The sequence below is a fragment of the Pipra filicauda genome, unplaced genomic scaffold, assembly GCF_003945595.2.
Source record: "Pipra filicauda isolate LSUMZ 115617 unplaced genomic scaffold, ASM394559v2 scaffold14_size4853619_pilon, whole genome shotgun sequence".
Taxonomy (NCBI): Eukaryota; Metazoa; Chordata; class Aves; order Passeriformes; family Pipridae; genus Pipra; species Pipra filicauda.
The window spans coordinates 3,073,521-3,093,856 of record NW_024103985.1 but is presented as its reverse complement, the minus strand read 5'-3'; the positions used below and the strand labels follow the sequence as shown (position 1 = coordinate 3,093,856).

Genomic DNA, 20,336 nt, shown 5'->3' with positions numbered 1-20,336 from the left:
AGCAGGGCTGTGTCTGACACAGGGGAGCAGAGTAAGAGATGAATTTACTTGAGAGTCTCTTTGCAGTACATTTCCCTTCCCTTTGGCTTAGCACAAAGTGGTAAGTCCAAGGTGGAGAACATGGATGTGGTTCAGAGGATGGGGCTTCTTGCCAGGAGTTTGTTTTCAAGACTGTCTGTAATAGAAGGATTTTTAAAAATCTGCTCACAGCAGAAATTTGGTGCCTAATTTCCCAGCCTGGGAGTGAAGAGTGGTGATGAATGACTTAATTAAGGAAGCCGTGAAAAGGCAAAAGGTAAATGTTAATGTCATCTTTGTAACCAATTAATGATCTTTTTATCTATAATGGGACATTAATTTTCCAAATAATTTCTTTGAGAAAGAGTACAGATTTGGCAAAAAAAAAATTTTACATCTAAGTTCATCTGTTGAGAAAGGAGAACCCATTACATTAATTACATCCTCAAAAAGGGTATTTTCATATGTGGTTGAAACAAAATATTTTGCTTGATCTGAAATGAACTTTCATTCCATATCTTGAGTTGTCAAACACCTCGAAATGCCAAGCAGAGTTTTGGTTCAATTTGAAACCGTATCTGTATCTCTACATATTTAACTTCTGGAAATCTCTTGCAAACAAAGAACATCCCTTATTTGCTCAGCACTTTTATAAAATGGGACACTGTCTTCCCAATAAGCCGAAGCTAATATTTACAGTGTTCAATTGTGAGGACATTTTCAGCTCTTGGGAAAAATCCTGCCAAATGTGTATGTGTATTTTCACCTTCTTGTGCTAGATGGAATGTGTCCTAGGTAATTTAAAGAATAAAAACATGCCCAGCAAACTCTTCTATATATCACCAGCAATAAATTTCTGTTGGTTTCATTATACAACACAACAAACAAACAAAAATTTCAGAAAATCCACCAAACAAAAGAAGTTGTCAACTAAAGCAAACCTTAATCTAAATCTTTGTAAATGGCAATAACTGATCCTGAAAAAGTGAAATGGAAAGAGCCAGTACAAGGCTGTGTCTGGTGATAGACCTCACTTTAAATTTCCCTGGAGAGGCAGCAAATCTGCAAACGTGACAGCCTCCTTTGCAGTCCTAGAGATCCTTCAGGGAGCTGTCCATCAAAATCACAAACAGCCTTTTTCTTTTGTGTTTTACCTAAATTGCATCCAATTACCAGCTCTTTAGGTGATATACAAAATACCTTAGTTTGTCAGTCACTTCACAGCCTATGATTAATGTTAATATCTGTCCATTAGTGGCAGCAACAAAGCATTTAGGCAGAGTGAATCACTAGGACATAATAGCACTTTTCCTCTGTGAAAGTTCCTTTTCTCTGCTCTTTTTTCCTCTTAAGGTATCCAAAAACCTTTCCAGACGTGTACTGTCTGAAAGTCAGAAAGGTAAAGTCAAAGCATGTTGTAACAGACTCACCAGAGGGGGTTTTTTAAATTTTTTTTTTCACGCTCTTCTTGGAGCTCAGGAGGCTGCCAGGGCTCCCAGTGCCTGGGCAAAAGGGCAGTGTGGGCAGAGGCATTTTTCAAACTTCAGAGGCACATCTCAGGTAGCTTATTCCAGTCATTTATGGGCAATGCCCCTCCTTTGGCACCTTCCCGTAGCACTGGGAGCAGAATATTAATCATGGGGTTGTCATCTGAAGTAAATAAGCATTCCCAGTGAAAGCCATTCTCACACACATCTGCTTCTTATGTTTATTAAGGATTTGGCACTTACTGTGTGAAACAGGACGTTATCTGAATTCAGTAATCATGTGTTGGTTTAGTAAGCAGGTGCTTATTCCCACCAGATGAACTTGTCCATTATAAGCAGGTGATGATTTGTGGGTTTTTTAACATAAATTGCATGTTTAGTTTGCTGATCTGATTTAGAATGGGTGTGTGGGAAAGGATGACTGGAATTACTGTAATGATTTGTTAGTGCTTCTGCTGGCAAACTGAGTTCTTTCTCATTGCTCACCTCTGATATTTGATTAATTATCCTCCTAGAGATGGGTTTTCAGTATAAATTCTATCTCCAGCTCGAGTTCTGCTGTTCAGAGTGCAGGAGAGGATGCTGTAATGTAGAGTCACTATCCTGGCTGGGTTCTGTAGGTATGAGAGATGGGTTCACACCATTCCTTGCAGCAGGATTATCTCTGCTGTACACCTAAAGCACTAAGACTTAGCGAGATTTATGGAACTATTAAGAAGGAGCTCTCAGGTGCATCTCTGGGATGATAATATCCATCGTTCCGTGTTCGTACAACTGCTCCCTTGGGAAGGTCACAGAGGAGGAACAAGATGGAATTAATGCCTTGAAAAACAAGAGTGCCCCCCACATGTGTGCAGGTCACGGCTGCCCAGTGGGAATTTAGGGAGCTCTAACAAGGGATGGAAACTGCCACAGCTCCCTGAGTGCTGAGCACCCAGAATGAGGATTCTGAGTTTCTTCTGCTCACTTCTGCCATTTTTGCCATTTTTCCTTTGCTTTCTTTCCTGGTTTTCTTGTCAGCACTGCCCTGGAGATTGTTGTGGAGCAGGGCTGTGGAGAACTCACACCTCTGGCCTTGGGCATCTTCCTTAGAGGTCCTGGTGAAGGAGCATCTCTGGTGAGGCTTCTCTGCTGCCTGGGTGCTTCAGGGGCCAGTGCCTGAACAAATCAAGGCTTTTGTACCCCAGCCACTGAGAAGCCAATTGACAAAAGTGCCTCATTTCGTGGTTTTGTCACGTGGCCTCTGAGCTCTGTGACCACCCCTGGTACTGCTTTGTGCCCATAACACTTGAGTCCTTGGGACTTCTTGTAACCATGGTCAAAGCTGAGTTTAAGCTGAGACACCAGATGTTTTTGTGGTCTAAAGTATTAGTAATTAATCTGAGTTTGTAGTGTTCCTGCATTAGAAGAAGCTTTTACTGTAATAGCCTTTTTTTTTTTTTGGAAAATGTTATTCTAAGTAGATCAGCATGCTAAAATTTGCATTGTAGAAGATTGGTTTGGAACAAAGCAGGATCTAATGAGCATATAGTAAATCCCTTGGCTCTGCAGCAGAGCCACAATAAGCATAATAGCTCTCACTGAATGAATCCCTTGCAGCCTAAAAGCTTTTTTCTTTAAAATGAAATAGCAACCCTGCAGGATTTAGTGTAGACAATATGCAAAGATCACTTAAGGGGCTGCTGTGGAAAGAGAAAACAAATGAGGATGACTCCACTTAGGGTCCTTTGAAAAGACCCTTTGTGATCACTTCATTAGTCAGTCTGTTTCAATATTTTCTTGTTCAAGAATGACTTTATTCTAATGGAAGCATCAATAAATTCCACTCTTTAGTCTTCCTCCCTGTGGTCTTCAGCTAAAATGTCAGGAAGCATTTTATCATTTTTCAGCGTTCTCACTGAAGGTTGAGCACACAGTAAATATTATTTAATTAGCAAAAGACTGAAAATGTGAACTAGTAGTATTGCACGAGAAAGCTGAGAACTCACTTTGGGGAGGAAGAAAAAGTTGGACAGCTTATACCTGTTGAACCCAGGGGGCATTGAATCAGGTGACCTCCAGAGGTTACTTCCATTCGGTGACTCTGTATTTCACCTGCCACATGCACTGATGTATATGACTCTAAACTTGATGTATGATTTCTTTCTCTTGTTTACTTTCCGAGTTCAAAAATTTTAAATTTGAAATTTAGTGATATGGATAGAACAACACCAGGGATTTCAAGAGTGGGTGTTTTAATTCCAGGACTTGGCTTTGGTCTTAGAGGCTTTTAATTTTGCTTCTGGGTTGAAAGTCTAATTTTGGCTTTAATTTGCTGGAGGAAATAATCCCTGCTCACCAGAGATACCAAATTAAAATGAGAAGGAGTTTGAAACATAAACCAACTCTTCCCCTCAAATGCTACAAACTGTGCTCGTTTAACCACAGATCCAAAGCCCAAACCTGAACCTAAACTAGGTGAATTCATAAATATCACAGTCTTTGGCTTTAGCTCTGTCTGAGATGTGTTTAAAATAGTTCATGTGATGGGATTTAATCAAATATGGTCCTCTGTACTCACCACTTTTTTTCTTTTTCCCACTGAGGAGATGAGTTTGTTGCAGAAAAGTTGATTTCTGAAGGAGCTCTGTGAATAGTGTCCATAATGACAAGGGTGGGATTGGCCTCAGGTCAAAAGCACCTGCTCCATTCTCTGAAGGATTGATTGTTGTTAACACAGGGCCTTGTGATCCTCAGTGGGATGAAACCAGTGCTGGGCCAGAGGCATGGGATGGCCCAGTGCCAGTTCCTGGTTTTAGGTCAGGCTTTCCAAGAGGAAGTCAAAGCCGAAGGATTGAGGGTTGTACAATCCTGATGGATGTTGGTGGAAACTGAGACAGCAACGACAGGTGTGGTCGATGCAGTTGTTTTGGAAGTGCCCAGTTCTGTTCTCTGTGATTTGGTTTTCTGCTCTTCAAGACACTTTCATGGAAGTGTCATGTGAACACCTCCATGTCAAGCAAGGCATCCCCACTCTGACCTTTGGTGTTCTGGCTGATCTTCTCCTGGTGTCTGGCAGAGAGCCCCAGCCTGGTTTGGAATGCTGCCCTGCTCAGCTCAGCTGGTCTGGAGCCTCCTGTCAGCAGTGTCCCAGTGAGGACTGGTCTGTGGCAGCGAGTGTGCTGGTTCTTGTGCTCCAGGGGAACCTTCTGAGCTGGCTGGTGGTTTGGTGCAGGTTAGTAAAGCACAGCCTGGCAAAAGAGGTGTTTTCCTAAGAACTGAAGTGTTGCAGGAGCTCAGCTGCAGATTTTCTGATGTGAGCTTAGTGCACATAAGAGGGAGATTTTCTCTATGGTCTGTTGGGATAAATGAGGAGAAACAACCCAAAGCAGTCACAAGAAGGGCAAGTAAGGAACAAGAATGACAGGCTGATCTTCAATGCTGTTTCATGTATCCTGTATAAATTGTATTTTTGCAAGGCCAGTTTGTTGAATTTTAACAGTTACAGTCCAAACATTGTCTGTGCTGACAGATTTACAGAAGTGACTGACAGTGATTCTATTGATCTGGGGTTGAGTAAGTTGAGTAAGAAAATCTGTAAGAAAGCAGAAAATTATTCTCATCAAACACATTCTTAAAGAATATGTTATGGGAAGCATCTGCCTGGGACAATTACCAAACTAAATTAAGATACTAAATTGCATTTACTTTGTACAGGAAAAATGATTTGTAGTTGGAAAAACGAAGATATCTGGTACTAGACCAGAAGAAGAGGTCTGCAGCCTCTTTCAGACTTGAGGAGAATTCAGAGAAAGTAGAGTTATTATCTCTAGTCTATGAAGTCTAAGGGTTTGCCTCAAAGCAGTCTCTCTTCTATGCCTGTCATTTATGTGAGAGGAACTGTTAACATCTCCTGGAGCATTTTGAGGTGCCAACATTCATTAATTTGCTATGAAAAACAAGCCTTTGAAAATTAAAAACTTGCCCTTAGGCTGTCCTTTCTCCCTGTTGCCATTCCTCAGTGCTTCCTCACCTGTCAGACCCTAATGCCATCCCTAAGCAATGATGTCAGAAGGACTGAAGGTGCATAAACAGTGCTGATCTGCACCTGAAGTCCCTGATACAGAACATCCCAGTGGTTGCCAGACATGTGCCCCTGAGGTTGCCTTCTTTGCTAGCACCTGTAAGTTGCTGTCTCCCAAAATTCTGCTCCCTAAGTGCTTTCTGGGACTAAAGAGATTGTGTCCCCCATCTTTTCCCACCTGAGGGACGTGCTGAGGGGGGGTCCTGCTGGCCCCTGTGCAGTGCTGGATCCATTGGGATTGGCAGAGGCTCTGGATAATTCTCTGGTGCCTCTCTGGCACAGCTGCTCCCAAGCAGGCAGGCATCCAGGGAACTCGTGCCAGCATGGGTAGATGTCGTGATGGCCAGAAGCAGAGTCTGCTTTGCAGCCATGTAATCCTCAGAGCTCAGTGAGGGAATGAGGAGCAGGCTCCAGAGCCCAGTGATGGAAGTCTGGGAGCTGCATAAACTCTCCTGACATTTCTGTTAGTCCAGCCCTGGCTGTGTTACACCATCACTTTGGCCTCGTGCTTAGCTCCTGCTGTGCTGACTGTGAGGCTCCTCAGCAGCTCCTCAGGGAGCAGTGTTATCAGAGTAGGGGGGGTTGACAGCATCCCTGCAGAGACAGGTGAACTGCCCCAGGGGAAAACAAGAGTTCCTGAACCACCACCTTCTGGAGTTTGGGATATTTTAGTTTTTACCACACTGCTCCTGTTGCTCTGAATGGGTTTTGCAACTTCCATCCCCCCCCTTCATCAAGACATTTCAGAGAGTCTCTGGAATTTTCCTTGCAGAAGGGAGATCTGCTTCACACATCAAATCATGAGCTTCTTCCCTAGACGTGCTTTTTTCAAAGTTGCATTATCGTTTGTAAAAATGGTGCAAAATATGGGTTTATGGAGATCGGATTAGTGGTAAAAGCATATGGGACATTTTTAATATCATTTTAAATCCTGTCTCCTCCCTTGCATAGCAACTACCCTATTAATTTATCAGACCTAGTTCTTTACACACAAAGTTTATCTTTACAGCAAGATAGCAGTTGCTGGAGTGTGAGTTTCTCTAGAACATGTTTCAATTTCTTCGTGCTTATCTATTTTCTTCTGTAGGAGGGTTAACAGAAGTGTTTTATCTTCTTGCTGTTGTCACATCTGAGATCTTAACTGGCTTGAGGTTCTGGTTAACCTCTAAGAAATATGTGAAGGACAGCCTCTAAATTTGCTCCTGAAGAGCCACTAGAGAAATTTAAAACACGCCTCAGTTGAGTGTCTCATTTCAAGAACATTTATCATTACACTGCCTTTGTTTTCTGAAAGGAGTTCATCTGTAAATATCAGAAAACCCCAAGGGAACACAGTTAAGGTGTCAAACTCCAATCAGTTCTAACAAATTTTGAAGGCTAATCGAATACCTATGGAAAAATTGTTTTGCTTTTCTATAAAGAAAAGGTGCCATTTTGAGTCTGCCATGAAACCTCACCTTAGGTGACTATGCAAGAGGATCTAACACCACACCCCTGAACACTGTTGTTATAGTTCTGGGAAAAGCAGCAAGCTTCCAAGTGTTCATCATTGGGGCAAAGTGAAATATTGATAAAAATAGTAATCATAAAGCAATCATACTGGTGCCAAACATATACTAAAGACTTGTATGACTCCACCTACTCTGTCCTCCATATCTCTGCTTCTCTCCTCGAATTAAGTTCTTGCTGTTTGAGCCAGGAAAAAAACATGAGGAGAGCCCCAAGTGAAATTCAGCCCTCTGAGATGATGTTTAGTCCTCAAACACTTCTGTGTGTTCCCAGGCTCACAGGGCAGCAGGAGCAGGGGGGAGGTATTGACACACCTGGGATAAGAAGACCCGCTTAGGAACAGAATTAGGTTTTATATGTGAGATTTTATTCACACTCCCTTTACATCTGCTATGAGCAGATCATCTGCAAACCACTTTTAGCAGGAGTTGAGAGCGAAAAGGAAGGATTGTCACAGGGACAGTGTCAGGATCAGTCAACCCAGGACCTTTTTGGGTCCTGTAATTTGAAAGCATTGGTCAGAAGTTTATCCTGAAACCTTTGACAAAACAAAGATCTGTGGATCTTGAGATGTGATTTTCTTCCTTTTTTCAAGTCCTTTTTTGGCAGCTGAAAGTCTCTCTGATGTAAGCTGGTTTGTCCCAGCGTGGAAAGATTATTGCTCTATAAGTGCACCATTAAATAGCACAGGCTATTTTGAGAAATGAGAGTTGGGACTTTTTTAAACCATAATTATGGCTGCCTTTAAAGATGGTGATAAAAATGTAGTTGATGAACAAAACAAGACCATGTGATTAATTTCTCGATATGATGTGTTTGATTATGACAGCTCCCCAGTCTTTAATAGCTTCCTATGTGAAGTGAAAAACAGAGAGAGAGCACTTTATCTAGCACAGCTGATTAAATATGACTCCCTAGGCAGCTCTGAGAATACGTAGAAGCAAGAATATCCATAAAACTCCATTAGAAAACAAGAAAATGTCAGGCTATAAATTACTTTGAAAAATCAGTTTTCAGTGAACTACATAAATTGTCCTTATCAGAAATGCAAGAACCCTAAATGTGCTATATTCATGCTAATTTTTTTTTTATCTAGTGTGGACACTGGAAGAGTTGCCACATCCATTAAGGACTGGAGGGTAACTACAGAGCTCCTGTGTTTCAGATGGGAAAGGGTTTTATTGTAATTTTTTCCAACGTACTGTGAAGAATCCCTTCTGATTTAGACCTTGTTGGTTCATGGCTGACTGGAGAGAGAGGCTGAAACTACACCATCATCTTCCTATGCACATCTTGAATGCTGAGAGCTGTCTTTCTGTTTGACTTCGTCACAGTAGGAATTTTACTGTACCTCTTGTAGAGGTGAATTTTATTTTACACTGGGATGTCAAAGGGGCTGAAAAGGGCTCAGTGGTGCCTGCTGCTGTGAATTTACTACCTGGGTTGCATGTGCTGCTGCCCCTCAGGTGTTGTCAGAAATTACTTAGACTTCTTTCACCTTGAGGAACCACAATTTAATCCTTGTGTCAGATCCCATCATCTGCATGGTCTGTCACAGTGATTTAAGGCATTTTTGTCTCCAGGCCACATGCACTCTGAGGGGGCCTGGGAGCCCACTGGACCCCTTAAAGTTTGATGGGCAGGTTTTTGAGGCTTTTCCAGCTGACAAATTAAAACAAAAATACTTGTGTTGAACAGGCAAAATTTCTAAATGAGAACAAATACCTGGTTTTAATGTTGTCAGAAGGATTGTGTTGTTCTATTTTTACAGCGAAGGTTTGGGTTTTAAGTTTAATCTGACCTTTCAGCTTGAAATATATTAAAACTTTTAACATCAAGCTGATCTTCCGAAACTCATCAGTAACTCAGTCTCAGAAAAACATTTGGGGGGGACACAGATACAGGTGATAAAGACCATGTGTTTCAACTAGTGAAAACTTTTTAAATTGATGTTCTTTTTGAAAATTTAGGTCAACAAAATTTCTGAAACATGTGGAAATTCTTTCATAATAGAAAAATCTTTTCCAGTCCTGCCGTGGGTGTGTGTGGGTAGTCTGGAAGACATCCATCTCTGGTAGGCTTTTCCTTGAAAACTGAAAAAAACTTGAGATCCCTGACTTTTAAGAATTCTCACACTGGGATATCACAAATGAGGGATATCTGAGCTGCTTTAAAAACTCCTCCATCTCTTCTGTTGCCTTCACTCGGAAGAGAAAGTTTGAAATCTGGAAGGCTGCTTCTGTGAAGTGCTGCTCAGGTGGAGTTCAGCACTGTTTTATAAAACATCAGAGTCCAGTTCTGGCACCAGGGTTTTGTTTCAGGATGTGCTGAACAGCCACTGCAGCAATGCCAGGTGACACACTCAGCTGGGTGGAGCAGAAATGAGGGGCCCTGCTGCCACAGGGGTGTTTTGAAGCTGGTCTTTTCCATTTTCTTACTGCTGGAAGATGCAGACTGTGGTTGTTCCTTTCAGCAAAGAACCACTGAAATGTCCTCAAGCTCCTGGAAACAGATAAAGCACAAAACTGCCACGACACCCTGGCAGGTTGTGCGGTGACACCTCCAGAGAGCTTGCTAACTGTGAAAACTGGGCTCAAAGCCTCAGGTTGTTGAAAATTTAATTTTGATTTTCTATAGTATTAGAGAAGCTGGATCTCCACTGGAGTTGCTGTGGCATCTGTAAACTTGCAGCATTTGGAGCAATGGGTGGAACTGGTGTGTCCATTAAGAGGGTGTGAAGTTGTCAGCAAAGGGTGTTTCTTTGGAGGCAAATCCCCCACACACCCAAGTGTCTTTCCTACTATTACACATTCTTGGATACCTCATCTCTCCAGCTGCTTAAATCAAAGATGTATTTGATGGAAAAAATAGTTGTAAGAGAGTCTGAGACTTTTCTTTTTCTCTCTCACTGAGCACTGAGGTGTTTAAACTGCAAAATTCACAGCAAGGGACAAAGTTCTTAAGGATCATGATCTTTGCTTCCAGTCTAAAGTTTTCAAAGTTAAAACTGTCTCCTCAGCTTTGCCTTCATACTGATGCCATTTTTATTTTTACCTTCTGATTTCGCTTTTCCTGAGATCATCTACACCAAATTAAGTAACCCTGTGCAGTCACTTGAGTGTACAAAATAATGTGATACCCAATTTACAGGGCCATAAGTCCATGGAGAGGGAAGAGCCCTCCCTGGAATCAGTGAGAGCCTCTTGGGAGCTGCAGCTGCCCTTGTGCAAATGGCTCACCTGAAGATTAAATCCCAGGATGCTTCTGAGCTCTGACATTCACTCTGCAGGTCATGATTATATTGGAAAGGAGATCTCACCTGCAGAGCTGGAGACCACGTCAGCAATGTTCTCTCTTTATATATATTGCCAAGAGTTGGGAATTGATTAGCCCAGCAGTCCAGCCAGCTCTACATCCTGCTCAACGATGACCAGGCTTGTTTAAAACTCTTTTTAAGTTTAATTTTTTTTTTTTTTAAGTCCCATTAAAGGTGGTATTTTTGACCTTCAGCAAAAAGTACTTGTGGGAAAGTGCGTTTCCTTGGAGAATTTGTTCTTGTTTGTTGAGAGTTAAATCATGGCACTTTATTAGCTTTTCTAAATAATGTACCCAACCTGTGTTCAGAGAGCTTTGCTGATGCACAGTTTGGGTCGTGGTAGACAAGACATGGTCTCATCTCAGATTTTCACAGAATATGATGTCTGGTTGAGTGCTGAATAAATAAACACCTTCCTGTAGGACAGGCATATCTCAGATGTACAGGAACAGCTAATAATTAGTGTCAGTAAATCATTGTAGTGCAAACCACAAACATTATCATTCAGTTTGTAATTTACTCGTGATGTGGGTACTTGTTCTTCTCAATACTTAATATGTCTGTTTATAGAAAAGTTGATTGAGATAATTAGCAGTAAAAATGCTAAGGTAACGCGGCTGTGGTAACATTTAAATTGCTATCAATTTTGTTCATAGCAGCCTAAAGAGCAGTGCTGAAATTAGAAATTAGCTACAATTAGCAGATAAATTGAGTGTCTCTTGGAATTACTTGATCATGTCTTAAAACTCTGCATGGAGTGCTGGTGCTCAGGGAGGCAGAGCCGAGTCCCTGGGCTGGAGCAGCAGCACTGAGTCAGGGAGCACAAACTGCACTTTGCTTTGCTGGGAGCATCCACCTGGCCTTCCATGGAGCCTGGGCTGTTGCCCCACGATATATGTGATGAGTGCGTGCTGTGAAGCCTGACCAAAAAAATGTACTGTGAGAGATTTGCCTCTCCATGGGGGAAGAGAAGGCAGAGTTTGCTTTTCAGTGATGTGCACCCTCGTGGGGAGCAGCTCAGAGAGGCTGTGACACTTCCAACCTCCTCAGGAAATGAGCCCTGAAGCACACATTTAGCGTTGGCAGCTCCATATGAGAGGAATAGCTTGGGTTGGAAATGTGGTGTTATCCCAGAAGTCACAGATATGGAAGTCAGTTTTCTCGTGGATTTGAAGGGCCTTGGGCATCACTTTATGCTCGCAGTTAGAAATAATTTGCTTCCCCCAGTAAGGCACTTCAAGGATTCTGCTTGATAAATGCTTTATAAAGGCATGTAATTATTTTTTGGCATAATTTCATAGTTTGATGTGGAAAGCAATGTGTTGTCTGCTACTGCTAAAATTAGTCATTAAATAGAGTTTTGAGGATGAGAAGAGGAGGAGAATCAACCAGGTTCAGGATCAGCCAGTGGGCAGTGGGCAGGAGCACACAGGCAGTGGTTTTCTGCACCGTGAATGTCTTTCAGTTCTGTGTCCAGCAGGGAGAAGGTGCTGAACGTCCCATCCTCCTCATTCAAATACAAACCTTGAGCATTTATCTAAATCTCACGTGATGGCTCTCAGCTCCTGGGATCTTGCCCAGTTTTGGATGCACATGTTTGATTGTACTACTGAAACTCTTCCATTTAGTGTAAATTTAAGCAATTATTGGGCTGGAAAGGGAGAAGACTCTTCACTCTGTACTTAGCTGTGTGCTGAAAGGATGTGGGGATACAGAGTCATGTCTGTGGTCCATTGAACAGCAGCTAATCTTTGTGAAGTGAAACAGGAGACCTTGTCTGGCCTGAAAAGAAATGACCCATAGTTGAGTAGCATTTATCTGGGATGTGGAGAAACGGTGGCATGGTGATGTACACCTGATGATACATGACTGTCTGACTCCTTGCTCCATGTGCTGTACATCCAGTTCTCTTTCTCTGGGATTGGAAATCCCATCTTTATCCTGGGAAACATCCCCCACTGATGTTAAAAGTTACATAATTCCCAGAAAAAGCCAAGTCATCTGGGTTAAATTTTTCTTCTAAGGAAAGAAAACTCGAAAAGGAAATTTCTTCTAAGGAAGAAAAATTTCCTTGACTATTTTCTGGTTATTTCCTTCCTTCCCCCTCTTCAGCAGATGTTGCCTCTTTAAAGAGCAAAATGGGGCTGAGGGGTAGGGGAAGGAGGTGACAGCACAGATCCATGCTGAGTGCTGAGCACCAAGCTCCAGGCTGCCTTTTTTGTTGTGTTTTCTCCAAAGCCAGGTGTCGGTTTCCCTGTGGATTTCATCTGTGGAGAATTTATCACTGATAAATAACTGTTTGCGTTGAATTTACAGATGAGCTAAACTGTTTCCTCTAATGTTGTTGCAGTTTAGTACCTTTTCCTTTTCAGGTTAGTATGAGCACTGTCATTTGAAGGAAATAAATCTGTCACTCAGATAATATATTTGCCCTTGGTACCAGGATGTATAAATAAGAGTTACAAGGTCATTAGCCATATCATGAGAAAGAAAAATGTGCTGTGCATTAAATAACTGACTTCCAGGCTGGGTTGGGCAAATACCAGTATACTAAAGTGTACTGCTCATTTCCCCTTCTGATTGTGAAAATCAATTAACTCCTTTCTGTTTTTGTAGCCCTTCCCCTTTGCACTGGAAAGCCTCAGCACATGTCAGTACAAATTTATGAGCAGTGTGTTTTTCAGTGTACTCCATTTGTCAAATGTAAATTCCAGTGGCCAATGATTTACTACAGAACTGTTGGGAAAACAGCAAGTAAATATTACCTAACAAAGTATTAAGAAAAAAAACAAAAACAGCCAAACCGGAGGAGATTTTATCTTCCCAAGCAGTTTATCTTTGTCCTTGAGAAGGCAGGTGAGGTGGAGAACTGCCCCAGTATAGTTCTGGAATACATTTTGTATTGAAATGTGCTTTTATTCGCAGTAAAAGGCAACCTTGGAAACAAATAAATTATATATCTTTTATTTATTTCAGCTAGACTATACTGCCAGGTGCAGACCTGAGGGAACTGAAGTGCATAAGCTTCACTCACCCTGCATCACTCCAAATCTCACTGATGCAAAGAGACAAGTGCTCATTATTTCTCACTTCAGACAGTAAATAATCAACAGGGAAAAGATTGCACAGTCTTGGTGCAGTGGTGTCTGGGAAGGCTGGGTGATACAGTCCCCTGTACAGCCCCTTTTATCCATCTTCATCCACTCAGAGTAGAGAGGTAAGATGATGAGAGGGCTGGAGCACCTCTCCTGTGGAGACAAGCTGAGGCAGTTGGGGATGTTCAGTCTGGAGAAGAGAAGGCTCCAGGGAGACCTTAGAGCCCCTCCCAGTGCACCATTCGTGTGCTAAACACAGACAGATGATACAGCTGATTTTTGTTGAAGTTTCAATAACAAGCACCAGGTTAAAATAGTCCCTGTGACAGAGGTTACCACCTTATAAGTTATCCTCTGCCTGATGGTTCCAAGAGCAGAGATACTATGGAAGGGACTTGGCTTTTCATGGCTTCTAAACTTATGCACCTAGTGCAGGCATCTGCACTCACCTTGGACTCATCTATAGGCAGTGTGCACCCCCAAAGCAGGTAAATGGGGGATCATTTTGAATCATCCAACAGCCCCCACCTTCGACCAGCAAACACACCACACGCGGCGGCCGAAAAGGAGCAGTTCTGTTGCCTTTAAAGGGGGGGAAAAAATAACTCCTGTGGTTGTTTTCTGTCCCTGTGGCAGGTGTGGCAGTGTGGGGGGAGCATGGAGGTGTTGCCCTGCTCTCGTGTGGCTCACATCGAGCGCACCAAGAAACCCTACAACAACGACATCGACTACTATGCAAAGCGCAACGCCCTGCGCGCCGCCGAGGTCTGGATGGACGACTTCAAGTCGCACGTTTACATGGCCTGGAACATCCCCATGGCAGTAAGTACAGGGCACACTCTCTCCTGAACACAGGCAGCAATGTGGATGGCTGTTCCTAGTTAGCTCTTGGAGGTGAAGGGCGTTGCTACAGCCGGAGAAGCGGGCTAAGCTCAGGGAAGGAGCGCTGTCAGCTGCTGTGTGCTCAGCACGGAGAGTTCTGCCATAGGAACTCACCTCCTCGGTCTAGGTTTGGTTGTGTGCTCAGCACAGGTTGCTGTGTGCAGTGACACAGATTTATAATTTAACTAGAGCAAAATGTTTCAGGTTTATGTGCTTCCTCCGAAGTCGTTAATTTGGGGTGCCATTAAACTCTGAGGTGTTCATATGCTGCAGTGGTGGGGACTGCAGAAATGTCCATAAATAAATACCATCATTCATCCTGAGACTCAGTAGACCTCACCAGCATAAAATACAAAGTATGTAATAAAAGAACCACATATTAACTGGCTTTACTGTCCACAGTCTGAGAGGTGCCATGTGAACACATTCTGTTTCTACTGCACACATGAATTGTGGATGTCATGTGGAACCCTGTAGGAATCCATGTAATATAAATATTAGATAAAGTGTAGACTCAGTTTATCACTTTATTCTGTAAGTATATCACGTGCTACATCTCCACTGAGCATAGCTCTTGGAGAGAAGGGTTGTGTGTTATATCCCAGGCAGGTGTTGCTGTATTCCTTAGTGGCATTTGCATCCAGATGATTCACGGGAAGGGGCACAGGGGAGCTGAGGGGAAGCATACACTGGTCTGCAGATAATGATGGTGTCATTAACCCTTATATCAGGGCTTTGTCCAGATCTGATTGAAGCAAATGGAAACAGGAATGTTCCTATCAGAACAGGAAAATACACAAATCCAGCAGTGTCTTTGGGAGTATTCAGTTATGACCTGGGCTTCATCAAAGTCATGGGAGCCTTGTTAAACACTTCATTGGATTTAGTCTGTGTCCTAAATATCTATTTGCACTTTAGTACCTGGGAAATATGTGAAACCCGATTTTTGTTCATTCCTGTTGTAGCTTTTAAAATATAAATATTTTAAAATATGTATCTAAACCAGCAATGTTTCCTCTTCTCCATGTGATGTGTGAATATGTCAGATGTTCTCACACATCTGAATTTCACGTGCTGCTGTTCAGTACTGAACACTGTGCAAAGTGCCTGAGATGTGGTTTTGGTGACTTCTTTTGGCATGAGGGGTAATTACAGAGAATTATTTTGCCTTAACAAAAGGCAATACTGCATAACTTTTCCCACACGAGATTTCTGTGACAGTAGGAGGAAGACAAAACAGTGTCCCTCTAAGTTTTTAGGGGCATTTTGGCCCTGTCTGCATCCACTTGCTGAAGTGGTTAGTTTTCAAATAGGAAATGAAAAAGTAACCTCAGAAAATTTGCTTGCTTGATGACACCTGCAAATGAATTCTGAGAAATGATGATATTTAAATAAGCATTTACACCAAAATATGATTTCCTTTAATCTCTCTGAGATTACTTATTGATGTAGTTTTATGCACTGAGCCGTACAGCAGAGCTTTGAAAAAAACCCGGGCACATCTACAATAAAAGTCATAAAATCAGGAGCAGTACTAAGCATTAAAATTTTCTTTCCATAAAATACATTGATTGATTGATAAAATGTGCATCATAAAAATAACCCTATTAGCTCTCAGGAGAAGGAAGCTAGTGTTAGTTATTCCACTGTAGTATTCAATCCAGATGGCTCAGAAGTCCTGTACTGGTATAAGCCATTACAAAAACCTTCTGCAGGAGAACTAGAAACCTTGCTAGCTGGTTGAAAAGAATATCTGTAGACACCTCATTCTTGTGCCATCACTCTGTACCTGCACAGGACTGCAGCTGGCACAGAGGGTGAGCACAGCATTTTCACAGCTGCTCAATTTGCTGCTCTCGTGCTCTGTAAAAACAGAACTGCAAAAAGGGCATTTTGTTGCCTCATTTAAGAATAGGGCAGAAAGGAGGCAAGTGAAATTATGTGTTTTTTCCCATACCACAAAACCGAGCTAAATTAACTCTTCTATAACTCCCACCATCTATGTCACAAATCACTCCCTTACCAGTTATTGAGGATCTGTGCATAATGTGTACCCAGATTAGCAGATGGTCTGGGCCACATCTGCAAGGTCATGTTCCTTAACCTTCAGCAGCAGGTCAGCATAGCTTTATTTTAGTTAACCACATATTTCGGCGTCCCCCTGCTTATGATCTATTCCTCAACAATTTTAGTGATAAAGGAACCTTACCTGGAATGATTTATTGCACTGAGTACCTCAAAGGATTGCTCCCCTTCCACGTAGCCTGAAGTAGTACGTAAATTAACATTCATTTGAATGGATGCTGCACTGAGAGCTCATGACAGAGTGTGCATCAGCAAGCAGCAGTGAGCACAGCAAACCTTTTGTGTGGCAAATAGGAAAACCTGTTCAGTATTACACTTGTATTCTCTCCTGAAAAACAGGCATCTGTTGGGGGTTTTAATAAACGCTGAGCTAAGATTTGCTGCTGTAACCCTGCGTTAGACACAATCTGCAGAACGTACAGAAATCCTCCTGGAGGAAAAGTGCAGGGCACTTCAGGCAGATTCCATGCAAAACTCCCCAGTTTCAGTCCATTTGATTAATATAGTGTTGGAAAAGATTTTTTGATGAGGTAACCCTTACTGTCTTGCTGTTGAACTGATGATTTATAACACTTTAAATCAACAGACTCTAAGTCAGCACCTGCCGTTTTTTAAATGGCTGAGTTTGGTCATACTGACTTGAGTCTTCCAACCTCTGCTTTTCATGGGGTTGTATTTAAACATGAATTAAATTCTGAAGTAGAATAATAAAGAAGGTTTTGAGTTTAACTGTGTTTTATGGCTCAAGTCTGCAAATGAGCTCCAGTTCCAGTAAAAACTGAATGCTGATCTGTACAAATGCTTAGTGGAACTTAATGACTTTTTGAGCAGCTTTGCTTTGAAGTTTTAACAGGTCTGTTCTGATGTCATTTACATTAGTGAATACCCAAAGCTCTTACTAGAGTAAACCACGACCCAGCTGCCATATTTTAGATCAGAATTACTCCTAAATTCCAAACAAATCTGAAAGCAAAGGCTTCAGGATTGATTGCAAACATTTAGAATTGCTGTAAGTAACAACATTCTTATTGTATTCTCATTGTTTTGATTTATGTTTGGGTTTTTGCCTGTTCTTTATCATTCTTTTTCCACTGGCTTTCATTAATATTTATTGTCTACACTCAAAGGCAGCTGTTTGATGAGCTGCTACTCGCAAAAGAGAAAGAAGACAGGGAAAGTACAGCTTGGTGTACAAAATGAACTCCAGTTTGGTTTCAGTGGAGAAAGCAACCATAAAGTCAGAGCAGTGAGATTTCTTTGTTCATTTTCTGCTTTGCAGAACCCTGGAGTTGACTTTGGAGACGTTTCTGAAAGAATTGCTCTGCGACAGCGACTGCAGTGCCGGAGTTTTAAGTGGTACTTGGAGAACGTGTACCCTGAAATGAGGGTTTACAATAACACAGTCACTTATGGAGAGGTACTGTATGTCTTTGAAAATACCTCATGGCTGCACTTGAGAAATCCTTTCATTTTAGTGGTATCAGGATGTACAGAGCACAGTCAGCACAGTAGTAGCAACAAAAATACCCTCCCCTGCTTTTAATCAACACTAAGAAGTGTGGCTTTGAGAAGCCCCTTCCCTCTCACTGGAGCACATCAGGTGAAATGCTTGTCACTAACAAAGATTTGCAAACTCTTTCATTTTAAAATAGAGCAGCTCTGAGAACATAAATTCGAGGTAATCATCTTCCTAAACAGGCTGCCACAGACATCATCAAGAAAACATCAGCAGTCAAGAGAGCTAAAATAATTATAGTTGATGAACTATGAGAAGAGTTGAGTTTGCTGAGTTCTTTTTAGGAAAAGAACAACCCCTTCTTTGAGTTTTGCTGAACTATTTGAAGGATTACATTGATTTTATTAATTCATTTTTGCAATCCTCGTTGCTCAGACTACAAGGTGAGGATACCATTTGGCAGGTCTGTATCTCCTCATCAAAAAAAGTCATTAGAGGAAAACCAATTTTGCTGTCTCGTGCTCAAATTCCATATTCTCTGTACTTTCATTTTCACTTGTGTAGCAGTATTGGGTAATACCTGGGAACACCAACTCAAAAGCAGCTGAATGGGGAGGTTACTCAACCCTCATAAACTGCTGGATCCAAACATGTTAGAAATTGGACATTTCAGTTCATCTCAGCTCTCTGGGTCTTTTCTTTCTCTTCTGTGAACCAGTCATATCTCCCATATTCGCTTGCCCCCAATCTTTAAAGAGGTCAGACGTGCCTTCTATGACTCTTCAAATCTGTGTCACCTGCCTGTGATAGAAGGACTGCTGTCATTTATGATGGTGAACTGGGGTGAAGTTCTAGGAGCTCTCCTGCTGCACCATGTTTTTAAGATTTTAATTGTCTACTTGAACTGCATTTAAATCCACAGGCAATATATTTTCCCACAAGACAACTGAGTGGACACTTTTCCTTTCTGTTCCGTTTGATTGACTTCATGTAAAAATAAGCCAGGCACTTGAGATACTGATACAAAGTGCAAATTTTATTGCACAATATCACTTTGCATCCTGATGTAACTATCCCCGTCGGTAACTGAGAAAAGACATTTAGTAAACTCAACAGGAGCTGTTGGTATCTGTCAGCTCTGAGAAAGCTGTTAACTGCGAAGAGCATTGGCAGAACTGCCAATGTTGTGTCAATTATAGCAGACACTGAGCAAGCTGGGCCCTGAAATGAAGTTTGTTTCTCCTGAGCAGTTGCACAGAAGGTTCTTGAGTCAAACAGAAAGCTCAGTGATGCAGATATCTAAAATTCATTAACATTTTTAATAAAATGGAGCCACACAAGCTATTTAGCTGGTATAAACTGGCACAGGTCCCTTTCAGTCTTATGTGCCCATAATGACAAAACTTAAGGCTTTCATCCTAAATGGCATTAGGCTTGTTATTAAATACTTTCTCCTCTGGTTATTTTCCTGGAGGAAAAGATGTCTGGATTTTAGTGAGTTTAAAGGAAAATAGATGTATTGAGTAGATGTGAAACAGATTGAAACAGTAGTAAAAATATATTTCCTAGTGACTCAATTCACATTTTTAAAGCCATGTCATAAAGCTGTCTTCATCTTCTTTAGCCTTTATAGTGCCTGAGTCATAAAATAAACCTCCTGAAATTTAGTTGTTGGTGATCCCCCTTGTCCAATTGGATTCCCTGGTCTGCTTGTACACTGTGATATAAAGGATTATTTACAGATTTTTTTCTGACACCTTGTGCAGCAGCTGTTTCTATATTATGGGGGTGGCCAGAGAGATACTTCACAGTCTAAACCAAAACTGACCTGTTGACTCTTCCAAAGTGTCTGTCTAAATAACTTCTTGTTTATGATACCTGTAAAATTTTTCTATGTCCAAAATATGTGTGTGTAATACTTCTAGTCTCAAGAGAAAGGCCTGGGTTTTCACAAGAGCTCCATCCCAGTTTTTATAGACCTGTAAATTCTCCTTTTCTGGGGAGGCACAGGAATTTTTTACTTCACTGGATCTCTGAACCTGTACCCTTCTGTGCAATGTGCTTTATGTCACTCTTGTACATAACAATGTACTATATTCTCAGTTGAAATAATATTTTTTTTCACATGCTTTTCTGGTTTTATATAAGGGATAGGAAGACACAACACCTGAGTAGTTCCTATGCTGTTTGTTAAGTCACGTACTCAACACAACAGGGTCAAAATTTATGTTTACACAAGAGTAATTTGGAGCAAAATTTGACCTGGGTCAGAGTGAATTTTATGGCCTTTTGATCCTTGAGTAATTGCTGAAAATATAACTCTGACCCAAGGTCTGTGAAGACAGCAGGTTGTCCAAATGATGTCTTTTCCTGGAGCAAATTCACTGTTGGCATCTTGTCCTGTCTGAAGAATCAGCATGTGTTT

General features: G+C 41.6%; 1 protein-coding gene across 2 annotated transcripts in view; it reads left to right on the top strand.

The window, feature by feature from the left end:
- GALNT9 (polypeptide N-acetylgalactosaminyltransferase 9) overlaps nt 1-20,336 on the top strand; it is a 135,535-nt gene that overhangs the window by 101,757 nt on the left and 13,442 nt on the right. For both annotated transcript variants that reach the window (XM_027732985.2, XM_039378902.1), the window contains exons 7-8: nt 14,125-14,310; nt 17,735-17,872. In XM_027732985.2, the coding sequence (XP_027588786.1) occupies nt 14,125-14,310; nt 17,735-17,872 (324 nt within the window). The remainder of the gene's footprint in view (nt 1-14,124; nt 14,311-17,734; nt 17,873-20,336) is intronic.